Below are 16,813 nucleotides of genomic sequence, written 5' to 3'. Positions count from 1 at the left end.
TCTAAAGAACCTGTAAACAACCATGGGTAGGGAATGATAAGTGCACGATAAATGGCTTGTGTAAAAAAGCTCCTAGTCTAAGAATCTTGTGATTCTTTTAATACAATGGGCAGTATCCACTAAGGCCACTTCAGTTTGCTGGTTCTGTTGCACTCATAGGATCTACCACTTGCACAATGAGGCTTAGGCATTTCTAAAAATAACCCCAGAAAGGAGCAGAAACTCTTGTTTCCAGACCGGAAAATGTCAGCAGAGCTCCTTTCTGCAAGCTCCGCTGACCTGACCCATTCTGGAAACAAGCATTTCTGTTCAAGTCTGGTTATTTTTAGAAACACCAAAGCCCCCTTGTGCAAGTGGTTGGCGCTATGAACACATGGCACATGGCACTACCCAATAAATCACATTCTTCTGAAGGAGGGGGTGACTGAAAACAACAACATCAACCCTGCAGTTGAGGCTTGCTGGGTAATGCTGGGAGTTCTAGGACTTCTTTCTGTCTAAACATGCATAGGATTGTGCCCTAAGTTTGTTATGAATTAGTGCTTTCGTTTACATCTGCATTCGAGAAGCACCCTGCAAGGAACAGAGAAAGTTGCATTTTAAAAACTTTCCAGGGCTTAAAACCCCAGCTTGAGAATTTGTTTGTGAGTAAACTTTAAGAAAAGCACTCACCTACACACAGGTAGCTGGGGATCGCAGTCATTTTGTGAAGCCACAGTGGTCTCTTGAGAGCTGGTGTGGTATAGTGTAACGGCTAAGCAACTGTGCTACGAATCAGGAAGTGGCAGGTTTGAATCTCACGGCTCCAGCATAAACTCACTATGTGGCCTTAGACAAGTCACTCTCTCTCTCAGCCTCATTTGCAAGATAGGAGGTAATAATACTGACTTACACTGCAGGGTTGTTACAGGAACACAGGAAGATGAGAAGCTGCTGTATACTGAGTCATGGAATACTGGTCCATCTAACCCAGTATTGTCAGCACAGACTGGCAGCGGCTTTCCAGGGTTTCAGGCAGGATTCTTTTCTAGCCCTACCTGGAGATGCCGGGGATCGAACCTGAGACCTTCTGCATGCAAAGCAGGGGCTCTACCACTAAGCTACAACCCCTCCCAGATAAAGATGATGCATGTGAAACACTTTGACCTCCTGCAAAGCGCTATACACATGTTAAGTATTATGGTCATAATCATTTCAAACAACAGTGAAACAGAACAGAGATACACTATCATAATGTAGGTATTCCTTTCACTCTCTCTTTCTGTGTAGGGGAGAAAAAGCACACCAACATGAATATTAAGGACTAGCTTGCATACATTTCTTATTATGGTTCCCAGGACAAACTGGACTTAGAAACATTAAGAATGGTCTTTCTGCATCATATCCCATCTGTGCCATTTGAAAATCTCAGCATCCCCTGTTGCAAAATCACCTTGATGGAATTAGAAGCTGTCTATGACAAAATTGTAAAGCAGAATCGCAGTGGATGGTGCCTGAAGAACAACCAGCATTTCTGTTGGGTCTTTCAAACAATGGGCTATGAATGTCAGCCTCTTAGGAGCCTGTGCTTACAACCTTCCTTTAAATGCATATGATTAAGTATTAAACCACCTCATACTAAAAGTGGTAATTGCTAGGGATGCTGGAGAAATTTGAGACAAATTAAAATGAGCTCAGATTTCTAAGAATCTGACCTGCAGAATTTGCTGCAGAGTGACCCGCTCAGGCCGTGCAGAGTCCATGAACTTTTGGGTGATTTTTGTTTACTTTCCCAAATTTTACACATATAAATCCATAGAAAAATACATCAGTTTCTGCTGAGGAAACGTTGAATGGAATGGGAGACAATACACTAAATGTTATACACTGAGGTAAATTATGTAAATGCTTATGTAAATATTTACGTAATTATTTGAGTATTTTTCCACATGAAAAAATAATATATCTGCATCTGTCTGTGGGTGGATGACAGAACAAAAGGTGCCTGACAATCAGTGAAACACAGACGGACCGTATTTTACTCAGTCCGTATACATCCCTAGTAATTGGTGGCAAAACCTACATCATGGATGGCAGCTTTGGGATAGTCTACCAAAGGTGGCAGCCGATGGAACTGATTTCTGGAAAAGACCAACCTCACATGTCAGGCATCTTTCGCTTCCCAAAAGACAACAGAGGGTGATACTTTGACAAATTAAAGTGTAAGCAATGCAAGGTAGATCCTGATGACAGATCGCTCTCCTCTGATGCTCTGGAAGACATGACCTACAACAAGATCATTTACCCTGCAACCCTGGACAATAGATGAGTTCTCATCTCAGAACATGCATTACCAAACATCCCCCAATTCTCGGTTTGTAAAGAAGTCCATTTGTAGCCTCCAGACTACCAGTGGATTTCAGGTTTTGATGTGGTGGCCATTCACTGAAACCAAATATAATTACAAGGACAGCATGGATCTGGTAGAAAGAACCACACTTACTGATGAAGAAAAAACCCTGCAGGAATGATTCACATTAGATTAGATAAGAAACTTGTCCCCATTAACATCAAGTTAATACCAGTGGCTTAGCTCGAAGCCTCGAATAGCCAACACATTTCAGCTAAAACAAAATTTCAAAGCAAATTCAGATGGTGCTGCATGGGCGAAATATAAGGCAGGGGTTGGCAGCCTTTTCAGGCCTGCAGGTACACTTGTCATTTTTTGTTCAGATCTGAGGGTGCATTTGTTCTGTGGTCATTTGGGATTTGTTCTGGGGATTCTCTCCCCACTCCCTTTGCTGGGATGTGTCAGGAGCCCAGCTACAGAAATGTTGGTGGTCTTATTATTACCACCAAAATAACTTTTGTTATCACTACTAATCATTACTAGCAATAATTAGTACTTATTACTACTATTACTATCAAAATAACTTTTATTATTACTATTAATTAGATTGATCCAGAATGACCTCATCCTTGGTATTTGGGAGGTGGCAGCATTAGCATATTTTAGGCATCAGTTAAAGATCCGTTTCTTTACCCAGGCCTTCCCTGAGTGAGTATGCTGAAGTTAGAGGAGACATTAGATTATTCAGCATGTTTTAGTTGAGCTTTTGAAATGCAGGAGGGTGCTGCAGAGGAGTTATATTATTCAAACAGCAATGCCATTAGTCAGATTAGGTTTCTTATTGCAATATTCTTAGTGCTGGCTTTGTCAATCATTTCCAAAAATTTCTCCCACATTTTTTTTCGACCGTTCTCATTCAATGTGAGAGAAGAGAAATTGCTTTCAAAAAGAAATTCAATAGTGAAGAAATTTCTGAGAAATTCTCATGGGTTGGGTTTCTTGGGCTTCCCTTACTTAGGAGGTGGCTGAGGAGTGAGCACAAATGTCCTGTTTCTCATTGTGCAATCATCTCTCTGGCAGCCTGTGGCCTCTTCAACTGAAAGCCCAGTTTAAGGCACCATGAGGTAATGAGGCCAGCTGTGATTAGGTAAGCTCAAAAACACCACAAAAATAAATGATAAAACATCCTGAATGAGGAAGAACAATGGAATCCTCTTGGGGGGGGGGGGGAGAAAACTTTCAGGAAATTGGAGGATAGATTTTGGCAGAGCACTAACTCCACCTCGTCCCTGGAGCTGGACACACCACTGCCCCCACCTGCATTGTGGTGGATGCAAACTGGGGGCCAGCCTGCCAAGACAGTAGGTGCTGCTGCAGCACGACACCCCCTCCCCCCAAAAAAAACCTCAGAGAAAAAGAAAGAAGCTGTGCCTACAAGCCATGCCAGTGGGAAGCCCCACCTGGGAGAAACGGTTGAGAATTTCTCCTCCCCCTGGAGAAATTTGGTGAAATTATCTCCCAGATTTCTCTGCCCGTAAGTAAGGTGGAGAATTTCAAGAGGCCATTTGCACACAGCCCTAATTTCAGTTAAATTCTGAGTGTGTGGTCATGTTTGTCTATTTGGATTTGGCTTGGTTACCCACGGGGATGTCTCAAATCCCAATAATCCAGGTTCTGAAACGAAACAGTACAGGACCAAATTAACATTAAGTGACCACCCTCCCTAGTTCTTTCCCGTCAACCTAGAATAACAGCAACAGTGTAGGCAATCAAACTAAAAGTCCCAGATGTGTGAAACCCATGAGATTTCCTTCCTGCTGAGCATGCTGAGACAAATGGCACACTGAAGTAGGGATGGCAGAGAATTCTGCCACGGATTTCAGTGAGGCCGAATGCACTGGCATTCGGCCCCCCGAAATCCATGGCGGAACGGCCTGCCCCCCGCCCCCCCCCGCAGATTCCCCCCAGGACGAGGCTTACCTGGGGCGGATGTTCCAGACGGCGGCAGCTCCGGTGGCTGGTCTTTTGACCGGCTGCTGCAGCCGCCATTGTTGTCCTGGTCTTTGCCGTGATAGGCTATGTAAGTATTTACGTAGCCTATCAAGGCAAGCCAATCCAACCCCCCCCCCACAACGGCATATGCAAATGGTGGCGGCTGCGGCGGCCGCCATTTGCGTCCTCTATTTTTCATCATTCTAGCCTACGTAAATATTTACATAGGCTAGAACGGTGAAAACTAAAGGAATGCAAATAGCGCCCACTACGCTATTTGCGTTCCCCTTTTTTTTGCCGTAATAGCCCACGTAAATATTTACGTAGGCTAGAACAGCAAAAAATAGGGAATGCAAATGGCGGCTGCCATAGCCGCCATTTTCGTACACTGGTGGGTTTTTTTTGGGGGGGGCAACCATGATAGGCTACGTAAATACTTATGTAGCCTATCACGGCAGCCTGGCTGGATGCAAATGGCATCCGCTACGGTGTCCACCATTTGCATCCGCACCAGCCTGTCCGTGGCCGGAAATCTGGCTGCGGACGGCCCTGGCCAGCTGCTCCATGGAGCCGCCACGGAGCAGAGCCAGCCGGGCAGGATTCCAGGGGGGGAGGGACAGAGCTCCTCCCCCCCACCGTGAATCAATCCGCAAAAAGGTAAGTGATTTTCCTACATCCCTACACTGAAGGAACAGCATTGCTGAGGCAAATGGTACACTGAGGGAAGGATAGTCCTAAAGGATGACAAGTCCATTTAGACTGCTACACAATGCTCTTAAGACATTTGATCATTATGCCTCAAAGTCAAGACTGAAAACCTCATTCATGTTCCAATTAGTCTGGGAATTCTAATATTAACTGACTTAGAGCTTGATTGGTTTATTGCTTTATAGTTTGCTGTGAACCACCTTGAGAGCTCCAAGGGAGGGTTATAAATTCAATAAACAAAACAAACCAAGAAGCATAAGAGATCTATGTTCAAAATCAAATAGGGATCTGTGTCGTGGGGATATCAGGTCCTCTTGGGGCTCGACGGATTTCCCTGGAGGCCCTGGCTCAGCTTGCATTTGTGAGCCAAGCCATGGACTTCTAGATGGAACTCACGGATTACCGCTCCCCACCCCCAGCAAAACCAGCAAGATACACAACTTGCAAGTGCAATTTACATATCTTGCTGGTTTTACTGGTTTTGCTGCCAACGCCAGCAGGGAGAGCAGGAGAGTTGCAGACAGCAGCGGCAGTAGCAAGCAGGGAAGGCAGTGCCACAGCTCCCCTCACTCCTTGCTGCCACCGCTACTGCCACCACTGTGTGCAGCTCTCCTGCTCTCCCTGTATGCACCGGCAAGGAGAGAGGGAAGGTTGTGAGCGGTGGCGGCAGCAGAGGTCCGCGAGCTGGCCCAACTCACACAGATTGTGTCCAGCCAGCCCATGGGCTGATGAGTCAGAACCCAGGGGTCTGAGGCTTCCATAGCTCAGTGGACTTCACCCCCTGGACAAAAAATCCTCTGACATCCCTAAAATCAAAACAACATACTTCCCTCCTCAGCAATCACGATCGATTTACAGAGACTGCTCAGGTAGCACATGGGGGGAGAGTTTGAGTGCCTACATACATTGGCCCTTCTGTACTTCAAATGCATTTTAATGCACCATGATTGTTTTCACCTACAGGAACTTTGGCATGTGAATGAGGCAGGACTACCATTCAGGGGGCAAAGCACATGCTTTGCATGCGGAGGGTCCATATCCAGTGAAACTAAATCAGGTAGATGGTGATGTAGAAAACCTCTGCCTGAAACCCAGGGAAGTTGTTCCAGTCAAAGAAGATAACGCTGAGCTAAATGGCCAAATAATCATGTAACTTGGCGTAAGGCAGCTTCCTATGTTTCTAAGAGCTTGGTCATCCTTTGGAACAGAAGGACCTAAACCACACATCATAGGAGTGAGTTCCTTCTCTGAAATGACTGTAAATACTTCATTGTGCAAGAGATCCGTTATGGCGCTTATGGACCTCTGGATCAGGGTGATGGCAGATGAGTCAATGGCTCCTAATTGAGCAGAGATGTTTGTGGCCCACTCTGAGATTCTAGAATTGTGATGCAATTGTGATGTGGGTCAGCCACATCACAACCAGCAGGACAGCTCTAGGTTGGTTGAGATTTCAGCAAATGTCCTCCAATATCTTAGATCGATATCTAAAATGTTCTATCATAACATCTCTTTCAGTTACGTTACTACATCTGTAAGGAGAAGACAAAAATGAAGATATTTCACATTATGGGTGCTTTCTAATGGAGTCATTCTGCTAGCGCAAAGCTTCTACCTCTTGCAGAAACACTGTTTTCATCCTTACACATGCGTCAGATCCAATACTTGGGTTTTTGCTTACGCAACTCATTATGACTTCATTAGGCTAGGAGTTGCTTGTGGTAGTTGTGCTACTTGTTCCACTAGCACTTATACAATTATTAGCAGAACACCGCTTCCCCTTGCTCTTTTTCCACTAGCCTAACATTGGATACAATCTTGTGTTATTTCTGAAAATGCGTGGGATACGTTCCTTCTCCAGTTATTGCATGACTGCAAATATTGGCCAATAAATCAGTAGAAAAATAGAGTATCTATTGGCTAGCAACAAGAAGTGATCAGATACCTATGGTTACCTGGCAGCTGCAAAACAGTAGCAAAGCTTTTCTGATTCCCCTGACATTAATTGTAAATATAGATATTTGTTTGGATTACAGGCTGGGTCACTGAAGAACTTGCTTTAAGGATATACTATAGGCACTCTTGGCATGCATAACATGCTTCATCACAAATGGCTTGGCTTAATCTTTCTTGTTTATGAATTGGCTTTTGCTCTTAATTTTGACCTGTTACTTTTTGTTACGGCCAGTGGCCAAAAAATATAAAAATGTACCTCTTCTGATGAGGAGCGGTATATAAATATTGTAAGTAAGTAAGTAAGTAAGTAAGTAAATAAAATGTAACTGAACCAGAAATGGAAAACAACAGCAACAACTTCAGATGAGTTTATCAACGGGACGGAACCTGTATATACTGGGAAGGTGAAGGGGAAAAAAAGGATTCAAAAATGTTCAAATGCAGAGCTGTAAGATTAAAAGACTGGTGACTTCTGTTTTGACCAGGGTGGGAAAATAATTGTTTAGATTATCTTTTCCCCAATGTAAATGGGATTGCTTTGATTTTTAACAATGCCAGTACTAAGTTTCTCTTAAAGAATAATCAGGTTAACCTTAAATAATTTGAATATAAACATGTTTGCCATACAGTCAATCTCTAAACTACCAGACATATTGAGTTAAAGGAGGGTGTTCTAGGTAAATGAATAATTAGATAATTTATCAATTATATTTATACTCTACCTACCAACCAAACACAGGTATTTCATTGGCACCTGATCAAAAAACCCGTGGTCTGCCTAGTAACTAATCATATCTTATTTTGTCCTGAGCATTTAATTTTGTTTGCCACTTTGTTTTTTGTAAGGGTGGAGACTGAGCCAAGGTACAGCAAAGCAGAAAAAAGCAACACTGGATAGAAGACACAATTGTCCAGTTTGCATGTACCTATATTCCATTAAACCAGGGATGGGGAATTTCTGGCCTGCGGAGGTTGCCAACTGCCCAGTGGAGTGCCCAAAAGCTCCTAGTTCTATGCCCTGGAGGGATCCCCACTGTCAGCTCCTCCAAGCATCACCAAAGTCTGTTCATGCACTGCTTGCCCTCTCAATTGGGAAGACAAGTGGCATGCAAAGCTGGTGACTCAGCTGGCACTTGAAGGAGTCACTCTTCCAAGCACCAGCCAAATTCTTTCCTTCATGCAGAGAGAAACATGGAGCTCCATGCCTCTCTCTGCACAAAGAAAAGCAAAATGGGTGGGGGATGGGAACAGATGATGTCTAGGAGGGGGAGGGGCTTCAGGACAGAGCCTCAACTTGTGACATCAAATGCTTCATGGAGGTGTGGTGGTCAAGCTGGATCATGGACCCCAGCAAGTTCAACACCCATGCTGTAAACCTGTTCAGGTGTTCAAGACCTGTTTCTACACATTTAACTGTTGTTTATTCGCTCAGTCGCTTCCGACTCTTTGTGACTTCATGGACCAGCCTGCGCCAGAGCTTCCTGTCAGCCGTCGCCACCCCCAGCATCCCCAAGGTCAAGTCTGTCACCTCCAGAATATCATCCATCCATCTCGCCCTTGGTCAGCCCCTCTTCCTTTTGCCTACCACTTTCCCTAGCATCAGCATCTTCTCCAGGGTATCCTGTCTTCTCATTATGTGGACAAAGTACTTCAGTTTTGCCTTTAATTTTGCCTTTAATATCATTCCAATTTAATATCATATCAATTTAATATCACATTTAACTAGTCAGTGTAATTTTTATAGAGACACAAGAACAACACTTATTTCTCCTTTGATTGCTTCTTTCCCAGAAGAGTCTTTCAAATTATCTTTGGGAGACTGAATCAGTTGATTTATTTATTATTTTATTCATCAAATTTATACTTACGAAATTTACATCCCACTTTCCACCAAAAATGGATAATAGTCAAATTCAAATAAAAACAAAACCTGAGAGTTTTAGATGTGGTCTGCTATGCTTTGAGGTGTGCTGCTGTTGAAGAAAGACACATCTAATGCCCCCTTTTATGCACAGATCTTGGCCTTGATACTTCATCTATTATTGATTGATTGATTTGATTTGTACCCTGCCTTTCTACCAAAACCTGGCACTCAAGGTATCTATTCCAGATAGACACAACAGGCTTAATTGGAAATTCTCCCCCCCCCCCTTCTTCTTTTTCTCATACCAACCAAGAGCAATCAATTTTGTCCTGTTTTAGTCATGAACAAATAGGAACACCTCTTTAAAATTTTAGAACCAAAGTTCATAAAGTTCATGGCTCAATGGACCCATAATATCTGGAAACATTTCAGATGTACTTTGTCCCCTGCAGCCTTTTGAAATGCCATCCAAAATAAGACAACTACAACAACAGCCGCAAAAAAGGAGAATTTGAACAATGAGAAGGTTTGCAGATTTGAAGGTGCAAGATTTTGGGTCATCTCCTTATTCACATTGCAATAGCATGTTGTTTGCGGCCCAAAGACAGAAGGAAATTTCTTAGGAGCAACTGTTAAACATCTTAACAGGTAAGCTGCTTCTTTAAAAAAAAAAAAAGTTTTTAATTAGTGTACACGCCTGCATTTTGCAGGACATTTTACTGAAATTAATAACTAGAACATTTGGAGTTATAAATGGAGATAAGAGTCAGAAATAAATAAATAAATGTTCTTCCTGAAATGTACACCAGTTTACATCAGGACAACTCTAGGAGACAAGGTAGGGACATTCTCTAGCAGACAAAGGAGGTTCCTGTAGATGTGATCAAATCAATCACAGTAGACCTTGCACATGCTATCTCATTTATTCAGATCATCTGGAGGATATAAACCATGTAAACAAATTATTACTTGGACAGAAGGCAGGCATGATGATGCATTCTCATCTCAAGTACGGATAGGTAAAGATTTCATTTCAGTTCATTTTTGTTGAGCATCTTCCAAAATTCATACATTTCTTCATATTTAAGATGGAAAGAACTTGAAATTTTTTGGGGAAAAAATAAAGTATGGGAGAAACCAAAATTGACAGATTCATTCATCGGATCCAGGCCTTTAAGTGCTCAGAGGTCACAACAACTAGCTGGAAGGGATTTCTGGTACAGGGCAAACATTCTCAATGAAACCCAAAGAGAGGTATCACAGCCTTAAGACATAAGAAACTTTCAAAAATAATTTCCTTTTGCTTACAAGTGAACATTTGAGCAGCATCCCCCCCCCCATTTTTCTTTTACTATGCCTTGATTAAAATGTGGTAGAATCACTGTTATGGAACTGAGAACAGGGGTTGGATCCAGCCTGCATGCCTCCAATAGTAAGCCTGCACGCTTTATCAAAACTCACTGAAATGAACATATGAAGCTGCCTAAGACTGAGCCTGAGCCTTGGTCTATCTTTTCCAGTATGTGTCTACTGTGGCAGGTGATGACTGTCCAAGTAGGGATATCTGAATTCACCCCCATCCGGGTTCTCTGGATGCTCACCCAGCCCCTGCCCCCACTCGCTGGTCCCTGGACTGCACTTCAGCCCCTCCCATGCTCGGTGAGCAGCCTGCACTCAGCCCAGTGGCCTCTTCGAGCCCGCAGTCACCATTTTTTGAAAAATGAAATGGTGATCGCAAAAATGCATATGGTTTTGTATGCACAAAAATGTACATTTTGCGAATGCGCATATTCTCATGCGCAAAATGTGCATTTTTGTGAAGGCACATGGTGTGTATGCTAAAATGCACATTTTCGTGCATACGCAAATATGTGTATTTGCAAATATGCGCATTTTCACATGTGCGCAAATATGCACATTTTTGTGCTCGCCATTTTATATGTCAAAAATGGTGATTGCAAAGCTTGATGAGGCTGTCGGGGTGAGTGCAGGCCATTCGCTGAACGTGGGCAGGGAGTGAGCAGGGGTAGGGGCTCGGCGAGTGGGGCTCAGGGTGCAGGCAGAAGCAGGTCCGCTGGATTCCCGGACTGAATCAGGTGCCCATGCCATCCCTATCTCCAAGATCTCAGCTGCAGGCTGTTCTCATAGGAAACTACATTATACCGAGTCAGAGCATTGGTCACTCTAATTTAATGTCTACATTGACTAACTGTGGCTCTCTGGGATTTAAGACTGAAGTCTTTCCCAGCCCTACCTGGAGTTGCCTTGGAACAAACTTGGGCACTTTTGCAAGCAAAGCATATGCTCTACCACTGGGTTACAGCCCTTCGCCTTGGGTTCCAAGCTCTGTTACCTGAGATCCTGTAATTGGAGATGCCAGGAATTGAACCTGGAGTGTTCTGCATGCAAAATATGTGCTCTGCTGAGGAGCTGTGGCTTGCTGCTCCTGATGTCAAAAGAAACAAATCCCACAAATAAACCAATCCACAATACTCAGCACTTGCATAGCCGGTTGCAACAAGTGCACAGCTGTATTGTAAAGGGAGACTCTTCATGAATTCGGTAGCTCCAAATGGGTCCATGTTTACATGCTTCTCTCTGCTTCAGCTATGCAATTTATTTGAAATATCATTCTTAAAAACATTCAGAGAGAGACCAGTGTGTGTACCAACAGGAAGCCCTGAGAAGCCTTTCATGTTGCCATAATTTTAACTAGTTATTTAAAAAAAATGTTTGCCTTCCAGGAAATATGAACATTGAAGAATATTTCATGAGAACTGGCTACAGAGGCTCTCTTGAAAAGCTTGATTTAGAAACTTTAACTGCCATCTTCCAGCACCACATAAGAGCTGTGCCTTTTGAGAACCTCAGCATTCATTGTGGAGAAACCATTACATTAGCCTTAGATCAGATTTACTACAAAATTGTGAAGAAAAAGCGTGGAGGGTGGTGCATGGAGAACAACCAGCTTTTGTCTTGGGTACTGAAAAGCCTGGGATACAACACGACTATTCTGGGAGCCTATGTTTACAACCCACAGCTAAATGTATATGCTACTGACATAACCCATCTCATAATTAAGGTGGTGATTGATGGCATGGCCTACATAGTTGATGCTGGCTTTGGTGTCTCCTACCAAATGTGGCAACCCATGGAGCTGGTCTCTGGCAAAGATCAGCCTCAGACTCCTGGGATTTTTCGCTTCACAGAAGATAATGGCATTTGGTATTATGAAAAAATTAGAAGGAAACAATACATTCCCAATCAAAACTTCTCCAACTCAGATCTCTTAGAAAAGAGGGAGCGCAGGAATATCTATTTGTTCACTCTTGAGCCAAGGACAGTAGAAGACTTTCAATTCCAATGTTCCTACCTCCAGACGTCCCCAGATTCACTGTTTAAAAAGAAATCTATCTGCACCCTCCAGACTATGGATGGGTTTCGAGCTTTGATAGGGTGGATACTCTCAGAGACGAAATACAACTACAAGGAGAACATGGATCTAGTGGAATTCAGAACACTGGATGATGATGAGGTTGAGAAAACACTGCGAGAGAAATTTGGCATAACTTTGGAGAGCAAGCTCATTCCTATCAATGTCAAAGGAATATATACCATCTAGTGTGGTGGATAAAACACTGCATGGTGCTATACCATTCTTGCATGCTTCATCATCTGCTTAATCCAGCATTTAGTAAATTACAATAAAATTAAAACCTGTGCCCAAACCATAAGTGGTCCATGATGTGCAACGTAGGGATAAATGTATATTGGGGATGGCTGGGGTTCACTGACACTGATAACCAATCAGTGCATGGAAAGTACTTAAAATGCCTTGGATGATGAATTGCTGATGGATTTAGGAACTTGAAAATGGAGGAATCTGTCTTTCATATTTATTAAATCTCAGATAACTGAATTTGGAGCAGGGCTTTTTCTGATATTCACCCAGGACTCATCTATACATGGGATACCCCATTTGTTTCAATAGAGGAAGCAAATCCACATGTCTGTTTAAAGGAATACTTTTACATGGACTATTATCCTTTATTAACATAAAAATGGGGAAACTGACACAAAACATTGCACCTATGAGAAATTACTGAGTTGGGCTGATAAACTATGACTTTAAGGAATTTTGGAATTAATACACATGCTAGCTCATATTACAAGTTACATGGTCTAAAATTTAACAACGATCCATTCTTACATATCACCCTCTCTTGTCCCTACAGTCTGAACTCTGCATATAGGTATTGTGAAGGGGAACCTTTCATTAATATACTTCATACTCAGCTCAAAATTGTGAGGGTGCTTGCATTTGACAAACACTTTTAATAAAGTGAGCAGAGAATGAAAATCCTCCATGAAGCCTTAATCTGGAAAATATGGATTTTAATAATTTTAATTACTTGAGCCAATATTTACAGAGGCTTTCTTTTCAATCTCCATTTATTTCTGTTCATACATACCTTTGTAATGATTGTAATACTTAAGTCACCAACTATAACACATTGTGTGTGTGTGTGTTTCACTGAGCTGTTTTTATAAGCATTGCTTAAAACTCCTGAAGCCTATCAGAAAATTGTCCTCATTCTGCTTCATAGATATGTGCTACTTTATATGCTGCTAACTGCACAGTGAGCTTTTATTGCAGACACAAGGTTCTAGTCGTTATGAAGTTGTGCATCTTTTTGAGATCCACCCACTCAAAATCTGGAGCCCCAAATCCAGCTTTTATAATAAAAATAAAGTCCAAAAATGACAGAACAGAGGCAATTTGTTTTTTGTTTTTCCTGTATAATTGCATTAAACAAATGTGTGATTCTGATTGTATAATCCCATGGGTCCAAAGCACAGACTTGCAAAACATCTGGGGTGCCAGGGCTGCTTTGGCTATTCATTTACTTCCAGTATTTATACGAAACGCCAAAGAATTGATGCTTTCGAACTGTGGTGCTGGAGAAGACTCTTACGAGTCCCCTGGACTGCAAGGAGGTCCAATCAGTCTATCCTAAAGGAAATCAACCCTGAGTGCTCATTGGAAGGACAGATACTGAAGCTGAAGCTCAAATATTTTGGCCACCTAATGCAAAGAGAAAACTCCCTGGAAAAGACCCTGATGCTGGGAAAGATTGAAGGAAAAAGGATAAGGGGACGGCAGAGGATGAGATGGCTAGATAGCATCACCGATGCAATGAATATGAACTTGAGCACACTCTGGGAGAGAGCGGAGGACAGGAAGGCCTGGCGTGCTATGGTTCATGGGGTCACGAAGAGTCGGACACGACTTAACGACTGAACAACAACAACAACAATTTATATGAAAAGAAAAATGCACAATGAAATCTCACTTGGCAAAACTGGGATGATGTGGGTTGGCATGCTCAGCATTTGGGCTGATCACAACGCTGGGATTAACAGTAATCACCAGTGTTCATACAAGTGGAATCTGCAAAAAGATGTTGGAGCATAGAATGCAGCTGTTCAGGATTCCAATCCAGCCACCCCTATTCCATTTCCCCACCAGTTTTCCATTTTCCTTATCTAAGACCACCTAGTGAGTTTGCAGCAGAGAAAAGATATGAAGTACAGACTCTGATACACATTTCCATCTTCTCACAAGCTCTTTTTCCTAGTTCCTGTTGGATAGTTACACAGTATATACTATACAGCAATCCAATATGATTTGGCCTATAGCCTAATATATTATTTCTTTCTTTATAGTATTCAGAGATCGTCCCACATCTTAATTTTAAAAAGTTCTGAGCAGAGAATAACAAAAACAGTAAGTTACAAAAAAATTAAAATGTTTAAAATCTCAGCAATTATATCCATAAAACCATTGACAAAGCTTTCATTCAGGGAAAGCTTGTTGAAATAATAACAACAAAAATGTCTAGCAGACACTGAAATCAGAGCAACGTTGATGGATGCCAAACATTGGCCAATAAGGAATACCACAGAGCAGGGCCTAATACACTAAAAACTCTACTCCGAATGGTCTAACTGGATCTCAGGTCCATGTGGTACCACAGGAGGGCCTCCTCTGGTGACCAGTGACTGGGCAGAGTGATAAAGGAGAAATACCGATGGACAGATCTGTAAATTTTAGCTTCCCGTTTTTCGAATCTTAAATTTAAGGGCCAAAACACACCAGCACATTTTAGCTTAAAGCTGTTACTGCCAGTAACTAAGCCTCAGAAGAAGCATTTCAAGCCTTTAGAATGGGGGAAATAGTGCACAAAAACCAGGAAACCACCAAACAATTGGTGCTTGGAAGAAAGGGAATCAGGAAGAAGGCATGGGCATCTGGGAAACTCCAGAGGGCCAGACTGAGATAATGGGTGGGCCAAATTTGGCCCTGGGACTGAGGTTCCCCACCTCTGAGCTGGAGTCATATGCTCGGTGGATACTTCAGGGGAGTACAGGCTTTCTGCAATCTGAATTGCATAGGAGTGGATGTCAACCAGCGAGTTTTTCACCTGTGCAGTACAAGGCTAAACAAGAGGTCTCTCTCTCTACCCCCAACCTGTTCTAGGATTATATTAATTTAAACTGATATTTTTATGATGCATATACTACTTCACAAAGGGAAAATAAAGGTATGTCTTTGAATAAAAGGGGCTGGAATGGGGTGAGGTAGGGAGGCAGCCAATCCTGAGATGTCTGTAAGCGACAGCAACAGGGACCAAAGTCTAAAGTCTAATTGCCTCATGGATCATTGAAGTCAGCCAGAGACAAAATTCTGCTAGGATCAGCAAAAGTGTGTATGTATGATTTTTAAGTTTTGGTGCCAAGCAGGTGAAAAACAATGACACAGGGGCCGATGGCAAGAGGGAAACTACATGATTTCTACATCAATTATAGCAGAGATCTCAAACTGTGGCCTGCAGAAAGGTTGTGCAACAGTCAAGAATATCTGTACTTGGCCCTGCACTTGATTTTTTTTTCCCTTCAGCAATGGAGATCAAGGCTAACAAGGTTCTGGCTCGGAGGCCCTGATTTTCATAACACAGCACTGGTTTTGACAATGATGCCTGCACTCATTTTTTTTTTAATGAAATATGAGTTGTGCATGCTCTTTGGTTAATAGAACAAGAAAAACACATTAAGCGGTCCACTGAGAACCCCAGCAGTTTTCAAGTGATCCATGAATTAGGAATGGTAGATTGAAGGGAATGGGTATAAAAGTGTGAATGGTAGTCAAACTATTCAGATCATAACAGTAACAGAGCCAGTAGAAAAGATACTGTCCTGAAAAAAAGAATCACTGCTGCTACCTGCCCCACTCCTCTCAGTAGCAAAACAGATCCCTCAAGGGATAGGCGGATCTCGGCAATGGCAGCTACTGGCAGGTCTCAGTGGCTACACCTGCAACTGAGTGCAACCCAGGGAAGATAAAGGTCTCAATGGCTACTAGTCATGATAGTTCTATATTACCTCCAGTATCATAGACCGTATGCTTCTGTATACCAGCTGCTGGTGGACATAAGCAGGAGGGTGTTGTTCACCCATGTCCAACTTGTGGGCTTCCCATAGGCATCTGGTTGGCCACTGTGGGAACAGAATCCTGGACTAGGTAGGCTTCTGGTCTGATGCAGCATGGTTCTTACATTCTTATGAGCATCAAGTGTGTGTGCGTGTATTTTCATTCTAAAGGAGACAAAATATCATCCCAGACTATCTCCCTACATGCTGAAATCCTGACACCTAGAAACTCAGAGTGGCAACTCCTATGCTAGGATACTTTGTTGTGTTTGGGCATTTTTGTTGATAAGATCTCTCTCTCTCTCCCTCCAACAGAAAAACTTCACAAGAGAGCTCCTTCCTTTTAGTAATGAGCAAGGGAGACAAAAGGGGATGTATGTTCAGAGGTTTTCCAGCACTGACTATTGATAAATCATTTCCTAGCCAAAGACTTCTTTTTTCAGAAGGGCGAGCGGGGGAGATGCTCTCCAATC

The 16,813-nt window shown here is 42.6% G+C and overlaps 1 protein-coding gene and 1 pseudogene across 1 annotated transcript; both read left to right on the top strand.

Moving 5' to 3' along the window:
• The window catches only part of LOC146338840 (arylamine N-acetyltransferase, pineal gland isozyme NAT-10-like), a 5,001-nt pseudogene extending 2,429 nt beyond the window's left edge, over positions 1 to 2,572 (top strand).
• A 9,024-nt stretch (positions 2,573 to 11,596) lies between these two features.
• Positions 11,597 to 14,169, top strand: LOC146338839 (arylamine N-acetyltransferase, pineal gland isozyme NAT-10-like). The gene has a single exon (XM_084812861.1). It carries the CDS (start codon positions 11,599 to 11,601, stop codon positions 12,469 to 12,471), a length of 873 nt encoding a protein of 290 aa, XP_084668987.1. The 5' UTR covers positions 11,597 to 11,598; the 3' UTR covers positions 12,472 to 14,169.
• The last annotated feature ends 2,644 nt before the right edge of the window (positions 14,170 to 16,813 follow it).

Source organism: Heloderma suspectum, chromosome 8 (assembly GCF_057233095.1).
Source record: "Heloderma suspectum isolate Gila_16-S chromosome 8, 16-S_ref, whole genome shotgun sequence".
Lineage (NCBI taxonomy): Eukaryota > Metazoa > Chordata > Lepidosauria > Squamata > Helodermatidae > Heloderma > Heloderma suspectum.
Note: the sequence above shows the minus strand (reverse complement) of the source record. Positions and strands in the feature narration are given on the sequence as shown.